Source organism: Carcharodon carcharias, chromosome 10, assembly GCF_017639515.1.
Source record: "Carcharodon carcharias isolate sCarCar2 chromosome 10, sCarCar2.pri, whole genome shotgun sequence".
In the NCBI taxonomy this organism is placed as follows: domain Eukaryota; kingdom Metazoa; phylum Chordata; class Chondrichthyes; order Lamniformes; family Lamnidae; genus Carcharodon; species Carcharodon carcharias.
Window position 1 is genome coordinate 135,248,542 of NC_054476.1, and position 13,785 is coordinate 135,262,326.

At 46.2% G+C, this 13,785-nt stretch overlaps 1 protein-coding gene across 1 annotated transcript in view; it reads left to right on the forward strand.

Annotated features, from left to right (window-relative positions):
* The first annotated feature begins 10,814 nt into the window (after positions 1 to 10,814).
* Positions 10,815 to 13,785, forward strand: part of LOC121283313 (E3 ubiquitin-protein ligase TRIM50-like) — a 36,644-nt gene continuing 33,673 nt past the window's right edge. Inside the window, exon 1 of the mRNA XM_041197760.1 lies at positions 10,815 to 11,219. Coding sequence (XP_041053694.1) covers positions 10,815 to 11,219 — 405 coding nt within the window. The remainder of the gene's footprint in view (positions 11,220 to 13,785) is intronic.

The window sequence follows — 13,785 nt, forward strand, 5'->3', positions numbered from 1 at the left end:
CTTCCCACTGGGTTCCTACCTGCCCTGACCTCTCAGCGATTTTATGCTGGGGCGGGCAAGGCCTTGGACGGGCCGCCCTCCCTTGCCCCAATTGAGGCCTTTAAGTGACCAATTATCGACCAGCGATTTTCCCGCCAATTTCCCAAGTATGGGGGAAGCCTGAAAATAATCAGGTTTAGCCTCGTGTGCCTCTATAGAAGCCCCCTTCTAACTATGGCCGCCTGCCCTTAAGATCCTCAACGAGCACAGGAGTGATGGGTGAACAGGACTTAGGGTGGGATTTTCTAGCCCCATCCACCGCTGGGATCATCCGGTCCCAGCGGTTGGTTGGGCAGCCAAATCTCCCACAACGGGTCCTGCCACAGCTGGGCTGGAATACCCCAGTCTTGCTCAATGAGATACTTACCTAGGCTTCTTACCTTCCTCCTCAGAGAGTTTGGCAGCCATGGATCTCCCCCCGCTGCCCCAAAACCCCTCCTCTGATGAAATAGCTTACTAGCCTGTCTCCTACCCTTCACCTCCATGTTGTGAGGGTTTGATCATGCTGTAATACTTTTGGTACCTTGGCTCTCCTCACCCACTTGCCTTCCATCGCGTCCTTTCACTTTGTATCACTATTCTTAGCTCCTCCTCCCCATTCCTCTTCTCCCCGTGTCACTCCTCTGTTCTCCCGATTACCCATTCTCCTCCTCTCCCCTTTTCCTCTCTATCTCCTGTCCCCATCTCGATCTTCTCTTCCTTGGGGTTTGGAAAGGAAATTTCCAGAATTGACCTATGGTTTTTTTTTGTCTTTCCCAGGAGGTATGACTGAGGGATGGCCACATGTGGTGCATATAGGTTACGTCAAATTCTGATGGGTCAGGCTTAATGGACCATTTGGTCTTCTCTTGTCCTTCGTCATTTGTTCATGTAACTAGATCCCTAAAAATGATTGCCAACTTATGGCTTGGCTAAAAATTACCATGAAGTCATATTCATGGAAAACTGTTCTCTGTTTATTCATATATTTCATGTAAAATAGACGAGTTCACTACTTGACAATTAATTTTGTATCGGTATCAGCTTATCAGTCTACTTTTCAAAGATAGGTGGTTACGCAAGTAATCAAAGTGTCCAGTAAAAGAAAGAAAAAAAACTTGCCTTGTACAGCGTTGTTCACATCTTCAGGATGCCTAAAGTGCTTTACAGCCAAAGAAGTACTTTGCAAGTATAGTCATTGTTGTAATGTAGAAAATCTTTAACCGATTTATGCACAGCAAGCTCCCATAAAGAGTAATGAAATAAGTAACTAGATCTGTTTTAGGTGTTGGTTCAGGGTTGGTTGAAGGAGTGCTGGCAAGAGTATTGGGAGAACTCCACTACTTTTCTTTGAATAATATCGTGGGATCTTTTATATCCTCCTGTAAGGGCAGACCAGCCCTCCATTTAATGTGTCATCCAAAACAACAGCACCTTCAAAGGTGCAACACTCTCTCAGTAACACACTGAAGACCCAGCCTAGATTAATGTAGTCAAATCTCTAGAGTGGGACTTGCCATAGAATGAGGTGTATTAGCGTGAGCCAGGGACTGTTGCAATACAACTTGAGTCGATATAACACCTGCCATGTTCTTGCCCACTCACTTAGCCTGCCTAAAGCCACTTGGAGCCTCTTTGCATTTTTCTTACAACTCACATTTCCACTTAGTTTTGCGTCATCAGCAAACTTCAAAATATTATATTTGGTCCCACATCAAAATCATTGATGTAGATTGTGAATAATTAGGGCCAAAGCACTGATCCCTATGGTACCCAACTAGTCACAGCCTGCAAACCCGAGAATGACCCATTTATTCCTATTCTCTGTTTTCTGCCCATTAACCAATTCTCAATCGATACCAGTATATTATCCCCAATCCCATGTGCTATAATTTTGTTTACTAACCTTCTATGTGGGACCTTATCAAAAGCCTTCTGAAAATCCAAATACAGCACATTCAGTGGTTCCCCCCTTACCTATTCTGCTAGTTATATTCACAAAAAACTCCAACTGGTTTGCCAAGCATGATTTTCCTTTCATAAATCCATGTTGACTCTGCCCAATCCTACCATTATTTTCTAAGTGTCCAGCTATCACATCCTTTATAATAGATTCTAGCATTTTCCCGACTGCTGATGTCGGGCTAACAGGTCTATAATTCCCCATTTTCTCTCTCCCTCTTTTCTTAAATAGTGGGGTTACATCTACCACCTCCCAATCTGGAACCATTCTAACATCTATAGAACTCTGAAAGAGGACTACCAATGCATCACTATCTCTACAGCCACCATTTTCAACACTCTAGGCTGTAGATCATCAGGTCCAGGGGATTTGTCAACTTTCAGTCCCATTAATTTCTCCAGTACTACTTTTTTACTAATACTGATTTCTTTCAATTCTTCATTCTCTCTGGTCCCTTGGTTCTCCAGTATTCCTGGAAGGTTTTTTGCATGTTCCTCTGTGAAGACAGACACAAAGTATTTATTTAGTTTCTCTGCCATTTCCTTATTCCCCATTATTAATTCTCCTTTCTCTGCCTGTAATGGGCCCACATTTGTCTTTGCTAATCTTTTCCTTTTGACATACCTATAGAAACCTTTACAGTCCATTTTTATATTTCTCACTAGTTTATTTTTACATTATATTTTCTCTTTGTTTATCAGTTTCTTGGTCGTCCTTTGCTGAACTCTAAAATGTTCCCAATCCCCAGCTTACTATGCTTTTTGGCAAATTTATAACCTCTTCCAATGATTTAATACAATCATATACTTCTCTTTTTAGCCATGGTTAGTTCACTTTTCCTGCTGGGTTTTTGTGCCTTAAAGGAATGTAAATTTTTTGTAAACCATGTATTCATTCTTAAAATGCCAGCCATTGCCTTTCTACCATCATACTTTTTAACAAAGTTTCCCAGTCTACCACAGCCAACTTGCCCCTCACATCTTTTTTTTTTTGCAAAAATATACTTTATTCATAAATCTTCAAAAACATTTCGAACCATTTCAATATCACCATTACAAAAATACAATCAGGTTCAACTTTTACAACATGAATCACAAGGTGTATCAGTACAAACAATGAATATTACAATCATTGGCAGACATTCATTTTAGGCTGTACAGCCTGAGGGGCTCTTTACAGTTCCCAGCCCCTCAGTGCACTGTGGCAGCAAGGTCTTAGGTAGCAACCCTTCCCCATTGTGCCTTTGTGGCGGCTGCCCTAAGCTTAACTGTGTCCCTCAGCACGTAGTCCTGGACCTTGGAATGTGCCAGTCTGCAACACTCGGTCGGGGCCAACTCTTTGCGCTGGAAAACCAACAAGTTTCGGGCAGACCAAAGAGCGTCTTTCACCGAGTTGATGATCCTCCAGCTGCAGTTGATGTTAGTCTCGGTGTGTGTCCCTGGGAACAGCCCGTAGAGCACAGAGTCGTCTGTCTCAGAACTACTCGGGATGAACCTCAACAGAAACCACTGCATGTCTCTCCAGACCTTCTTCGCAAAGACACAATCTACAAGGAGGTGAACAACGGTCTCTTCCCCACCACAGCCATCTTGAGGGCAACATGCAGAGGGGGTGAGACTCCTGGCATGTAGGAAGGATCTTACAGGGAGGGCCGTTCTCACCACCAGCCAAGCTACGTCTTGGTGCTTGTTGGAAAGTTCTGGTGATGAGGCATTCTGCCAAATGACTTTGTCAGTCTGCTCAGGGAACCATCCCACAGGATCCACCCTCTCCTTTTCCCTCAAGGCCTTTAAGACGTTACATGCCAACCACTACCTGATGGACTTGTGGTCAAAGGTGTTTCTCTGCATAAATTTTCCCACGAGGGACAGGTGGTACGGCACGGTCCAACTACTTGGAGCGTTCCGCGGCAGCGTGGCCAGACCCATCCTTCGTAACACTGGGGACAGGTAGAAACTCAGCATGTAGTGACACTTGGTGTTTGCATACTGAGGGTCTACGCACTGCTTGATGCAACTGCACACAAAAGTGGCCATCAGTATGAGGGCAATGTTGGGCACGTTTTTTCCCCCTTTATCTAGAGGCTTGTACATCGTGTCCCTGCGGACACGATCCATTTTCGACCTCCAGATAAAGCGGAAGATGGCTCGGGTGATCACCACCACACAGGAGTGTGGAATGGGCCAGACCTGCGCCACGTACAGCAACAGCGAGAGTGCCTCACACCTGATGACCAGGTTCTTACCCGCAATGGAGAGGGAGCGTCGCTCCCACATGCCCAGTTTCCTTTTCACCATAGACGCTCGCTTCTTCCAGTTTCTAACGCGTGCCCTGGTCCCTCCGAACCATATCCCCAGCAACTTCAGGCCGTCAGCCCTGACAGTGAAGGGGACAAAGGATTGGTCAGCCCAGTTCCCAAAGAACATGGCCTCGATCTTCCCACAATTTACCTTGGCTCCCGAGGCCAGTTCGAACTGGTCGCAGATGTGGATAAGTCTGTGTACCGACAGCGGATCCGAGCAGAAAATGGCGACATCATCCATGTACAGGGAGACTTTGACCTGAGTGCCTCCACTGCCTGGGATCGTCACTCCTCTTATGCCCGGATCCTTCCTGATGGACTCAGCAAAGGGTTCTATGCAACACACAAAAAGAACAGGTGAGCGAGGGCAGCCCTGCCTGACTCCAGATTTAATAGGAAAGCTATCTGATTCCCACCCATTGATAGAGACTGCACTACTGATGTTAGTGTAGAGCAGTTGGATCCAATTGCGAATTCCCTCCCCAAACCCCATTTTGGAGAGCACATCCACCATAAAGGTGTGCGATATTCTGTCAAAGGCCTTCTCCTGATCCAAGCTGATGAGGCAGGTATCCACACCCCTGTCCTGTACATAGGCAATCGTATCCCTGAGCAGTGCGAGGCTGTCAGAGATCTTCCTGCCCGGCACAGTGCAGGTCTGGTCAGGGTGAATCACCAATTCCAGAGCGGATTTGACCCGATTGGCGATGAACTTGGACAGAATCTTATAGTCCACATTCAACAGTGAAATGGGTCGCCAATTTCTAATTTCCTCCCTTTCCCCCTTGTGCTTGTAGATGAGGGTGATAATGCCTTTCCTCATGGATTCTGACATACTGCCGGCCAGGAGCATACTCTCGTACACTTCTAGCAGGTCTGGGCCGATCCAGTCCCACAGAGCCGAATACAACTCCGCTGGCAAGCTGTCGCTTCCGGGAGTTTTACTCTTCTCGAAGGACTCAAGGGCCTCAGTCAGTTCGTCAGGAGTTAGCGCTTTGTCCAGACTCTCCCGTGTACTGTCGTCTAAGACTTCCGTGATAGAGGACAGGAAGAACTGGGAGGCCATGCTGTCTGTGGGCTTCACATCATACAATCCAGCATAAAAGGATTTGCTGATCCTCAAAATGTTGGACTGTGATGACTTTACTGAGCCATCTTCTTCCTTCAGGCTGCTGATCACAGAGCTCTCTCTGTGTACCTTTTGGAAGAAGAAACGTGAGCATGTCTTGTCCTGCTCCACGGAGCGGACTCTGAAACGGAAGATGATCTTGGAGGCCTCCGAGGCAAAGAGCGAGGCTTGCTGGCTCTTCACTCTTGGAGTTCTTCCTTGACATCGACCCCCATCGACTGCAGCCGGAGCAGATTCTGCATGTTTTTCTGGAGTCAGGACATTTCCCTCTGTTCCTTTCTAGCTTTCTGGGTGCCTTTGAGGATGAAAAAACCTCTTGATGTTTCCCTTGATCGCTTCCCACCAGTGTGTCAGTGACTCAAAGTGGGGTTTCATGGTTCTCCAACCTTTGTAATCCCTCTTGAGCTCCTCAATGTTCTCTGGGGTCAGCAGTTTCACGATTAGCTTCCATGCCCCCCTGCCAACCCTCTGGTCTTCCTCTAAGTGACAGTCAGCCAGTAGGAGGCAGTGGTCAGAGAAGAACACTGGCTTGACATCGGTGGATCTGACTGCGAATGCACGGGACACAAACAGGAAATCTCTCCTGGAACAGACGGACCCGTCAGGCTGCGACCAGGTGTATCTATGCTGCGCTCTGTCTGCAGGGTTGCTGAAGATGTCATGCAGCTTGGCATCCTTTACTGTTTCCACCAGGGATCTGGACGTAGCGTCCAATCTGCTTTCGGCCCTGCCGGATCGTCCAGCCGCACCAATGTTGCGGTTGAAGTCACCACCCAGAATGACCGGCCTGGAGGTCGCCAGCAGCAGTGGGAGCTGCTGAAAAACCTCCAGCCGTTCAGCCCCTTGTGACGGGGCGTAGACGGTAATTAACCAGAGTGGAGCATTCTTGTACATTACGTCTGCTACGTGGAGGCGCCCGCCCACCACCTCCTTAACCTGGGAGACGGTGAAGTTGCCTCCCCGCAGCAGAATACCCAGGCCGGAGGAACGAGAGTTGTTTCCTCCCGACAAGATCGATGGCCCATGGGACCACCATCGTGACCATTGCCTGTAGGAGCTGAGGTGCGGTATCGCACACTCCTGCAGAAACAACAGGTCAGCTTTGACCTTGGCAAGGTAATCCAAGGTCGCAACACATCGCGTAGTAGATTTAATGCTACACACATTTATGGATACAATCTTTACATCCATTTTAAATCAGTTAGTCGCTTACCAAACCTGTTGTCTCTGAGAGTTCCAGACCTTTGGTCTGCTCCTTCATGCCCGTACTGTGCTCAAATTGCTTCACTTTGGATGGGCTGAGGAAAGCGTCCTGAACCTCCCATTGGCAGTGTTCTGCTCGGGTGGCATCTGGGGGTCCGTGCAGAGAGCGGGGTTTGAAATGTCCTTGTTGGAGAAGCTTCTCCAATCCTCTCCCCCTCTGGGGCGTTTTTGCTCCCGGCTTCCCGGAGCTGGGGTGCGCTGAGCGCCTCACTGTTCCCAGATTCCTGGGGTTGTGGTACACTGGCCTCTTTGGGTTGTGGGCAAAGTTGGGGTGCGCTGGTCTCTTCATTGTCTCCAATGTTCTGGAGCTCGGGTGTCTCATCTTCCAACTCCCTAGCGTTTTGCCGCTTCTTCTGTTGGCGCCACCCTGGCCCTTCTTCGTCCGAAGAGCTGCTGCTCTTGTTATCCGTGTCGGATAGGAGACACCTCTTGACTCTTGTCTGGGAAGTGGCTTGGTTTCTTTTTAGCCCCTTCTTCCTTTTGGCTCTCTTCACCAGCTGCCACTCCCCCTGCTGCTTTCCCACTGCTGCCTCCTCTTCCTCCGTTGATTCGGTCTCCTGAGGAGTGGGAGGTTCAGGGGGCTGTGCTGTTCGTTGGCCGTCTGTTGCCCCAATCTTTTCCTCCACCTTGTCTCTCTGTGTGTCCTCCTTTGTCCCGTTGCTCTCCCTGGGGGCCTTGGTAGTTGGAGTGACACGAGGCATTTCTTCTGTTTCCCCCTCATTGGCTTTGGCTGCCTGTGCATAAGTACAGCAACGTTTGGGGCAGGTCTTGTAGAGGTGACTTGCCTCGCCACACAGGTTGCAGCACTTAGCCTGTTTACAGTCTTTTGCCTGGTGCCCTTCCTGTTTGCAGTTCTTGCAGAGGACGGCACTGCAGTTGGCCGCCACATGATCAGACTTGCCACATGAGCGACAAAGTTTGGGTTGCCCAGCGTGGACAAGGTAGCCACGGCTTCCCCCGATAGCAAATCTGGAAGGGGGGGTGGAAGACGGCTCCCTTACCGTCGGTCTTGAGCGTTACCTTAACCTGGCGTTTACATGTCCAGATACCCAAATCATCTCTAACCGCGGTGCAGCTCCCAACCTTATCGAAGTACCTGGTAAGGAAGGTGAGCACGTCAGCGACAGGGACGAAGGGGTTGTACAGATGCACCGTCGCAACCCGTTCTCATTGCAACGGCAGAGCAAAGAGCGGCTCCGCCGTCAGGATCTTCATTTCTGGCAGGTCTTTCTTTTCCTCAAACACCTTCAGGATTTTGACACAAGCTGCCACTTGCTTGAAAGTCACATCAAAAAATCCAGCACTGGGGAAATCCTGTAGGCAGTAGATCTCCGCAGCCTCGAAACCACACAGCTTAAATAGGATCCTCTTGGTGAAGAAGGTCCTATCCATTCCTGTTCCTTGCTCGCTGCCCTTCACCATGACTCGGATGGTGTTAGGTACCCCATGGTAAGGAGTTCGACTGGTTATAGCCATTGCTCTTTCCCTGGCAGAAACGTGATGAAGGTCTCTCCCCTGCCAGGTAAGTATCTTGCCCCTCATATCATTATGGTTTCCTTTGTTTAGATTTAAGATCCTAGTTTCAGACTGAACTACGTCACTTTCAAACTTAATGTAAAATTCTGTCATATTATGGTCACACTTCCCTAAAGGCTCCAACAAGATTATTAATATCATTGCACAACACTAGGTCTAAAATAGCCTGTTCTCTAGTTGGTTCCTCAACATTTTGTTCTAGAAATCCCTCTCATACACATTCCAGCATTGATGCTAATTAGGTTTATCCAGTCTATATGTAGATTAAGGTCCCCATGATTACTGTATTACACTTGTTACATGAACCACTAATTTCATGATTTATACTATGCCCTACATTACCACTATTGTTTGGTGGCCTATAAACTCCCATCAATCTTTGCTGTTTCTTAGCTGTTCCCAAACTGATTCTACATCTGGATCTTCTGATCCAAGATCCTCTCTCAATAATGTAAGGATCTCATCCTTCATTAACAGTGTTACCCCATTTCCTTTTCCTTTTTGCCTATTCTTCCTAAATATCAAATACACTTGAACATTCAGTTCCCAGTGTTAATGGGATACAAGCCAGTTGGTGAAACCAAGACACAGAGCTTTTCTTTGTTGAAAGGGTTTATTGACTTGTTCAGTCTCACAGTTGTCCTCCCCCACAACCCAGTGGGCAGAATTTTGCCCTTAGCGGGCGGACAGGCAGCCAAACTCTGCCGCCGAAACGGGACCTGCTGCCATTTTGAGTGGGCGGGCCAATTAAGGCCCGCCCAGCGGCCTGCCCGACAGGAAGTACTATGCGCTTCCTGTGCAGAGGGGAGGGATTCCCCAACTGTCAAACGCGAAAGTGTGCACTGCTCCCTGAGACTAAATGCTGTCTCAGGGAGATTACTGACATTCTAGAAAACTTTAAAAATAGAAAAATATAAAAATTATTAACATGTCCCCCTCATGTGACAATGTCACATGAGATGGGACATGTTAATAAGAAGCACATAAGCTTTATTAAAATTTTAAAAAACGGACGTGAAACCTCTTCCCGCCAGTGGATGAAGTTTCATGTTTTATCAAAAGCCCGCTGGGACTCTTGGCCTGCCCGCCAACCTTAAGGTTGGATGGGAAGGGCATTTAACAAGCTTAATTGTCCTGTCAATGGCCTTGATCAGCCATTGACAGGTCGGCAGGCGGACAGCTGATTCCGCTGTCCGCCCGCCTTCCTCAATACTTAAATGGACCAGGATGACATCAGGGGATCCTCCCGATGTCATCCCGCGTCATTTTCCTGTTGGCGAGTGGGCCCCGCCCCCAAATCGCCGACGGGAAAATTCAGGCTAGTGTCTCAGCTATCCCCAAAATCAATAAATTAAACTAAAAATCAATGAATCAGAGGGGGTGACAGCCCCTTGTGGGGCACTGTAACTAAAACAACAAAAACATGAAAGGAAACTTAAAAAAATCAAATCAAAATGTTATTTTGGGCTGATGGTGCACCCGAGCCCCAGTGGTGCCCACCGATCACAGAAGGCTCCCCTATTTATATGTGCTCAAAGACAGTTAATACCCATCACTTGTTTCTCTTAACCTTAACAATGTAATTGATATTAACAAACCTTAACAATGTAATTGATTGACACCCAGCCTTTGTTGCCCTATAGCCACATCTCGCTTGGCCTAAATAGCCAAGTGGTTATGGTACTGGGTTTGTAACCCCAAGATCAAGAGTTCAAATCTCACAATGGCAAACTATGAAACAATGTAACTTCATCTGAAACAGATGGAAACGGGTTTGTACTCGAAAGAGTTATAGCCACATCTCACTTGGCCTAAATAGCCAAGTGGTTATGGTACTGGGCTTGTAACCCCAAGATCAAGAGTTCAAATCTCACAATGGCAAACAATGTAACTTCATCTGAATAGGAGCAGATGGAAACATGTTTGTACTTGAAAGAGTTATAGCCACATCTCCATAATGGCAATTAGATCAGACTTGTTTGTTTCTATTTGTGCCATCAATTCATCTACCTTGTTACAAATGCAACAAAGGTGGTAAAGGTACTATGTAATCCATTGGGCTTGGCCTAAATAGCCAAGTGGTTATGGTACTGGGTTTGTAACCCCAAGATCAAGAGTTCAAATCTCACAATGGCAAACTATGAAACAATGTAACTTCATCTGAAAAAACAGATGGAAACGTGTTTGTACTCGAAAGAGTTACTATGTAATCCATAGGCATGCCTCATCCATATGTATGAGTAATGCTAAACCCAAGAAAATATCCAGTGCAGACATTAAACTCATAATCATGAGATACTAGAAAGCAGCCATAACAATAATTTCAGAGAGAAAGTTCAGAACCGAGAAAAAAGGAGAAAACTACTAAAACTAAAGAGAGCTTGATGTTTCAAAGGCACACGGTAAGATGACAAATACTGACCTAATTCTAATGGAATATACAATATATGTAAAGACATCACTCAGTTTTAATAGAAACAAGATCACATGATTACGGTGCTCAATGGTACCTTTCTCTGCCCTGTTGAAATTGCTTGAAACAAAGATAAGAGCTTAAGCTTGGTCAACACAAGGAGAGGAGCGATTGCATTTGAAGTTTAAACATGGCAGCAAAGCAGAATTTTCAGTGCCTGGAGGACCACCTTTTGTGTCCCATCTGTCTGGAAGTCTTCAAGCAGCCCTCGATGCTACCATGCGGTCACAGCTACTGCAAGAACTGCATCCTCTCTCTATCTGGAAATCTGGCTGGCTGTTTCACTTGCCCTGTGTGTCGGAAGGCAGTAGACAGCGGGAGCTCTTCCCCCAATGTCTCACTGGCTCGTGTCATTGACACCCTGACAGTAATGAGTGGGTCCAACGGCAATCAGGAAAACTGCAGGGATCACCACAACCCACTGAGCCTGTACTGTGAGATGGACCAGCAGATAATCTGTGGGCTCTGCGGAATCATTGGACAACACAAGCAGCATAAGATAACCCCACTCTCCAGTGTGTATGAGAGAATGAAGGTAATGATCATAATCAGTGTATTCACTTTCTACATATTAACTCTCACAGACTATAGACTTCTCAAGTTGCCTTTGTTGCCATTTATGTGAGGAAGTAGTGCAACAGGGTAGAGTACAAACTCACTGAAATGATTGAAGCTGTGAAAGTGAGATGCAATATCTGTTACAATTTTCCCTCACAAAAGTCAGAGACTTATGAATGGCTGAAAAAGATTGTTGTTAGTTTAAGAGTTAATGTAAAAAAAAATCAAGGCATTTTTTTAAAGTTCTCAGTAGAGGATAAATGAATCAAGAGAAGCCAAACAACAAGGATGGGGTACAATCTGAATCACAGAGGGGAAGGGACAGTGGGCTCACAGATGAAGAGAATATATGGAGACAAGGATAATGGGAGGAGAATAAACACCATGTTGGCCCTTCTTTTAACCCTGATGTTCTGGCAGAAGTCAGTGAAATTAAGTCTTCACTGAAGCCAAGTACTTCAGAGTTGGACAAGAGGAGATAGGGTTGCCAACCCTCCAGGATTGGCCTGGATTCTCCAGGAATTGAAGATCAATCTCCAGAACACTGCTGTATTTAACCCTGGAGAAAAGTAATTGGGACATTTAAAAAGTTTTTTTTTTGTCATTTTCTTTGAACATTTCTCTTTATCAGATATAAAAATACTGAAAATGAGGGGAAAAAAAGGTTCTTTGGCTGACAGTCAAACTTCGTCTAATTGGGTAATGAGTCTTTTTGCTTTCGAATTGGCATAGGAAGGCAGTGTGTCACAAGGTTGGAATGTGTTGGCCGATTAATGGCTGGAGTGTGGGGGCTAGTCATGTGATGAAACCCCCAGGAATATATTCAATCAGAGTTGGCAACCCTAAGGGAAGAAGGGGAATGTTTGTAAATGCGAATGGAAGCAACTGGACAAGAGTGGAGATAACAGTGATTGGTCAGAAGGAAGTTGCTTTGAAATGAGATTCCATCTGGCCACAGTGACCTTCTGAGTTCAAAAATATTATTTTTTGTTAAAATGGCAGCCCTGTATTCACAGAAGCTCCCAGATTCTACACTAAAGTTAGGGTGTAAACATGGACGATGAAAATAAGGAAAACTAACATTAACATCGGATGAGAAATCCATTGGATCACATTTAGTGAAAAACAACAACTGTCATTCTGGCATTAATGGCCTTATATTTCGATACAGCTAAAATTATTTTTAGTGGGGACAAGATAGAGTGTGACATGATCCAGATTTTAAAATATTGGTAAGGTATGAAAAATGTAAATGCAACTATTTAACTTGGGTTGAGTATAGGACTAGGCAACATAGCACAAATAAAATGAGTCTCAAATGAGACTAAGGGTTATTTTTTTTTAATAGTTTACAAGCACTGAAAATGTGGAGCAGAGACCATTTAAAGCAACTAATACTAGCTCATCCAATAAAACAGCTGATGCATTTTGATATGTCAGGGAGCAGAAGCAAAATGAAATAAATTGGACTATTTTAAATGGGGTGCAGGAAGAGAGTGACCTGGGGATGTATGTACACAAACCTCTGAATGTGGCAGGGTAAGTTGAAAACAGTGTTAGAAAAGCATTTGGAATCTTTGAATTTATTAACTGGAGGCACAGGGTGATACTTAATGGAGGTGCCGGGTCTCCTGTTACCTCTTGTAAGAAAGGTCCGTCATATTAAGTGCCACTCAGGCACTTAAATGGACAGCAGTGAGCCTTCCCTGAGATCAAGGACCCTGAGGGGTGGAAGTCCCACCTGCTGAAAGCTGCTGGTCAATCAGAGGTCAGCAGCTCTATTAAACGGTAGTGCCACCAGGGAGGCGGTGGCTGCTGATGGTGCAACACCCACCCAAGGCCTAGGATTGTCACTGGATGCAGACCAAAGATTAGTGATGACGTGAGGGTGGGTCAGCAGCAAGGGCAGGATGGTGGCTCAGTGAGTGACCCCTTCCCAATGCAGGGTCCTTCTTTCCCAATGTGGGGTCCTTCTATAGGCATTGAGTGCCTTTGAATGAGGGACACCATTGCCCCCCCCCCCCCCCCCAACAACCAGCAGCTCACGAGCAACCCTGCACGGGTTAATATCAGCGACAGCAGGATGAGACCCTTAGTTGGCATTAATTTAAGGCCCTCAATTGGCGCTGAGGTGGGAAGGTCGTTAACGAGCCTTCCTGCCCTGGACTTCTTCGGGGTGAAGGCAGGAAGGTGGAAAGGTCCCCACCCGCTACCCTCTCCTGTCTGATTAATTGCCCCCCACTGCCACCGTCACCATGGGGAGAGCATTAAATCCCGCCCTCAGAGTACAAAATTGAGGAAAGTTTTGCTAAGCCTTTATAACTCACTGGCTAGGCCCATGGTGGGATATTGTGTCCAATTCCTGGTGCCACATTTTAAGAAGGATGTTGAGGAATCATCAGAGATTTACCAGAGATCAGAGACTTCAGTGAAGTGAGAGACTAGAGGGGTTGGGTTATTCTCATTAGAGCAGAGGAGGTTATGAGGAGGTTTAAAAGAGGTGTTCAAAATCATGAAGGGTTTTGATAGAGTAAATAAGTAGA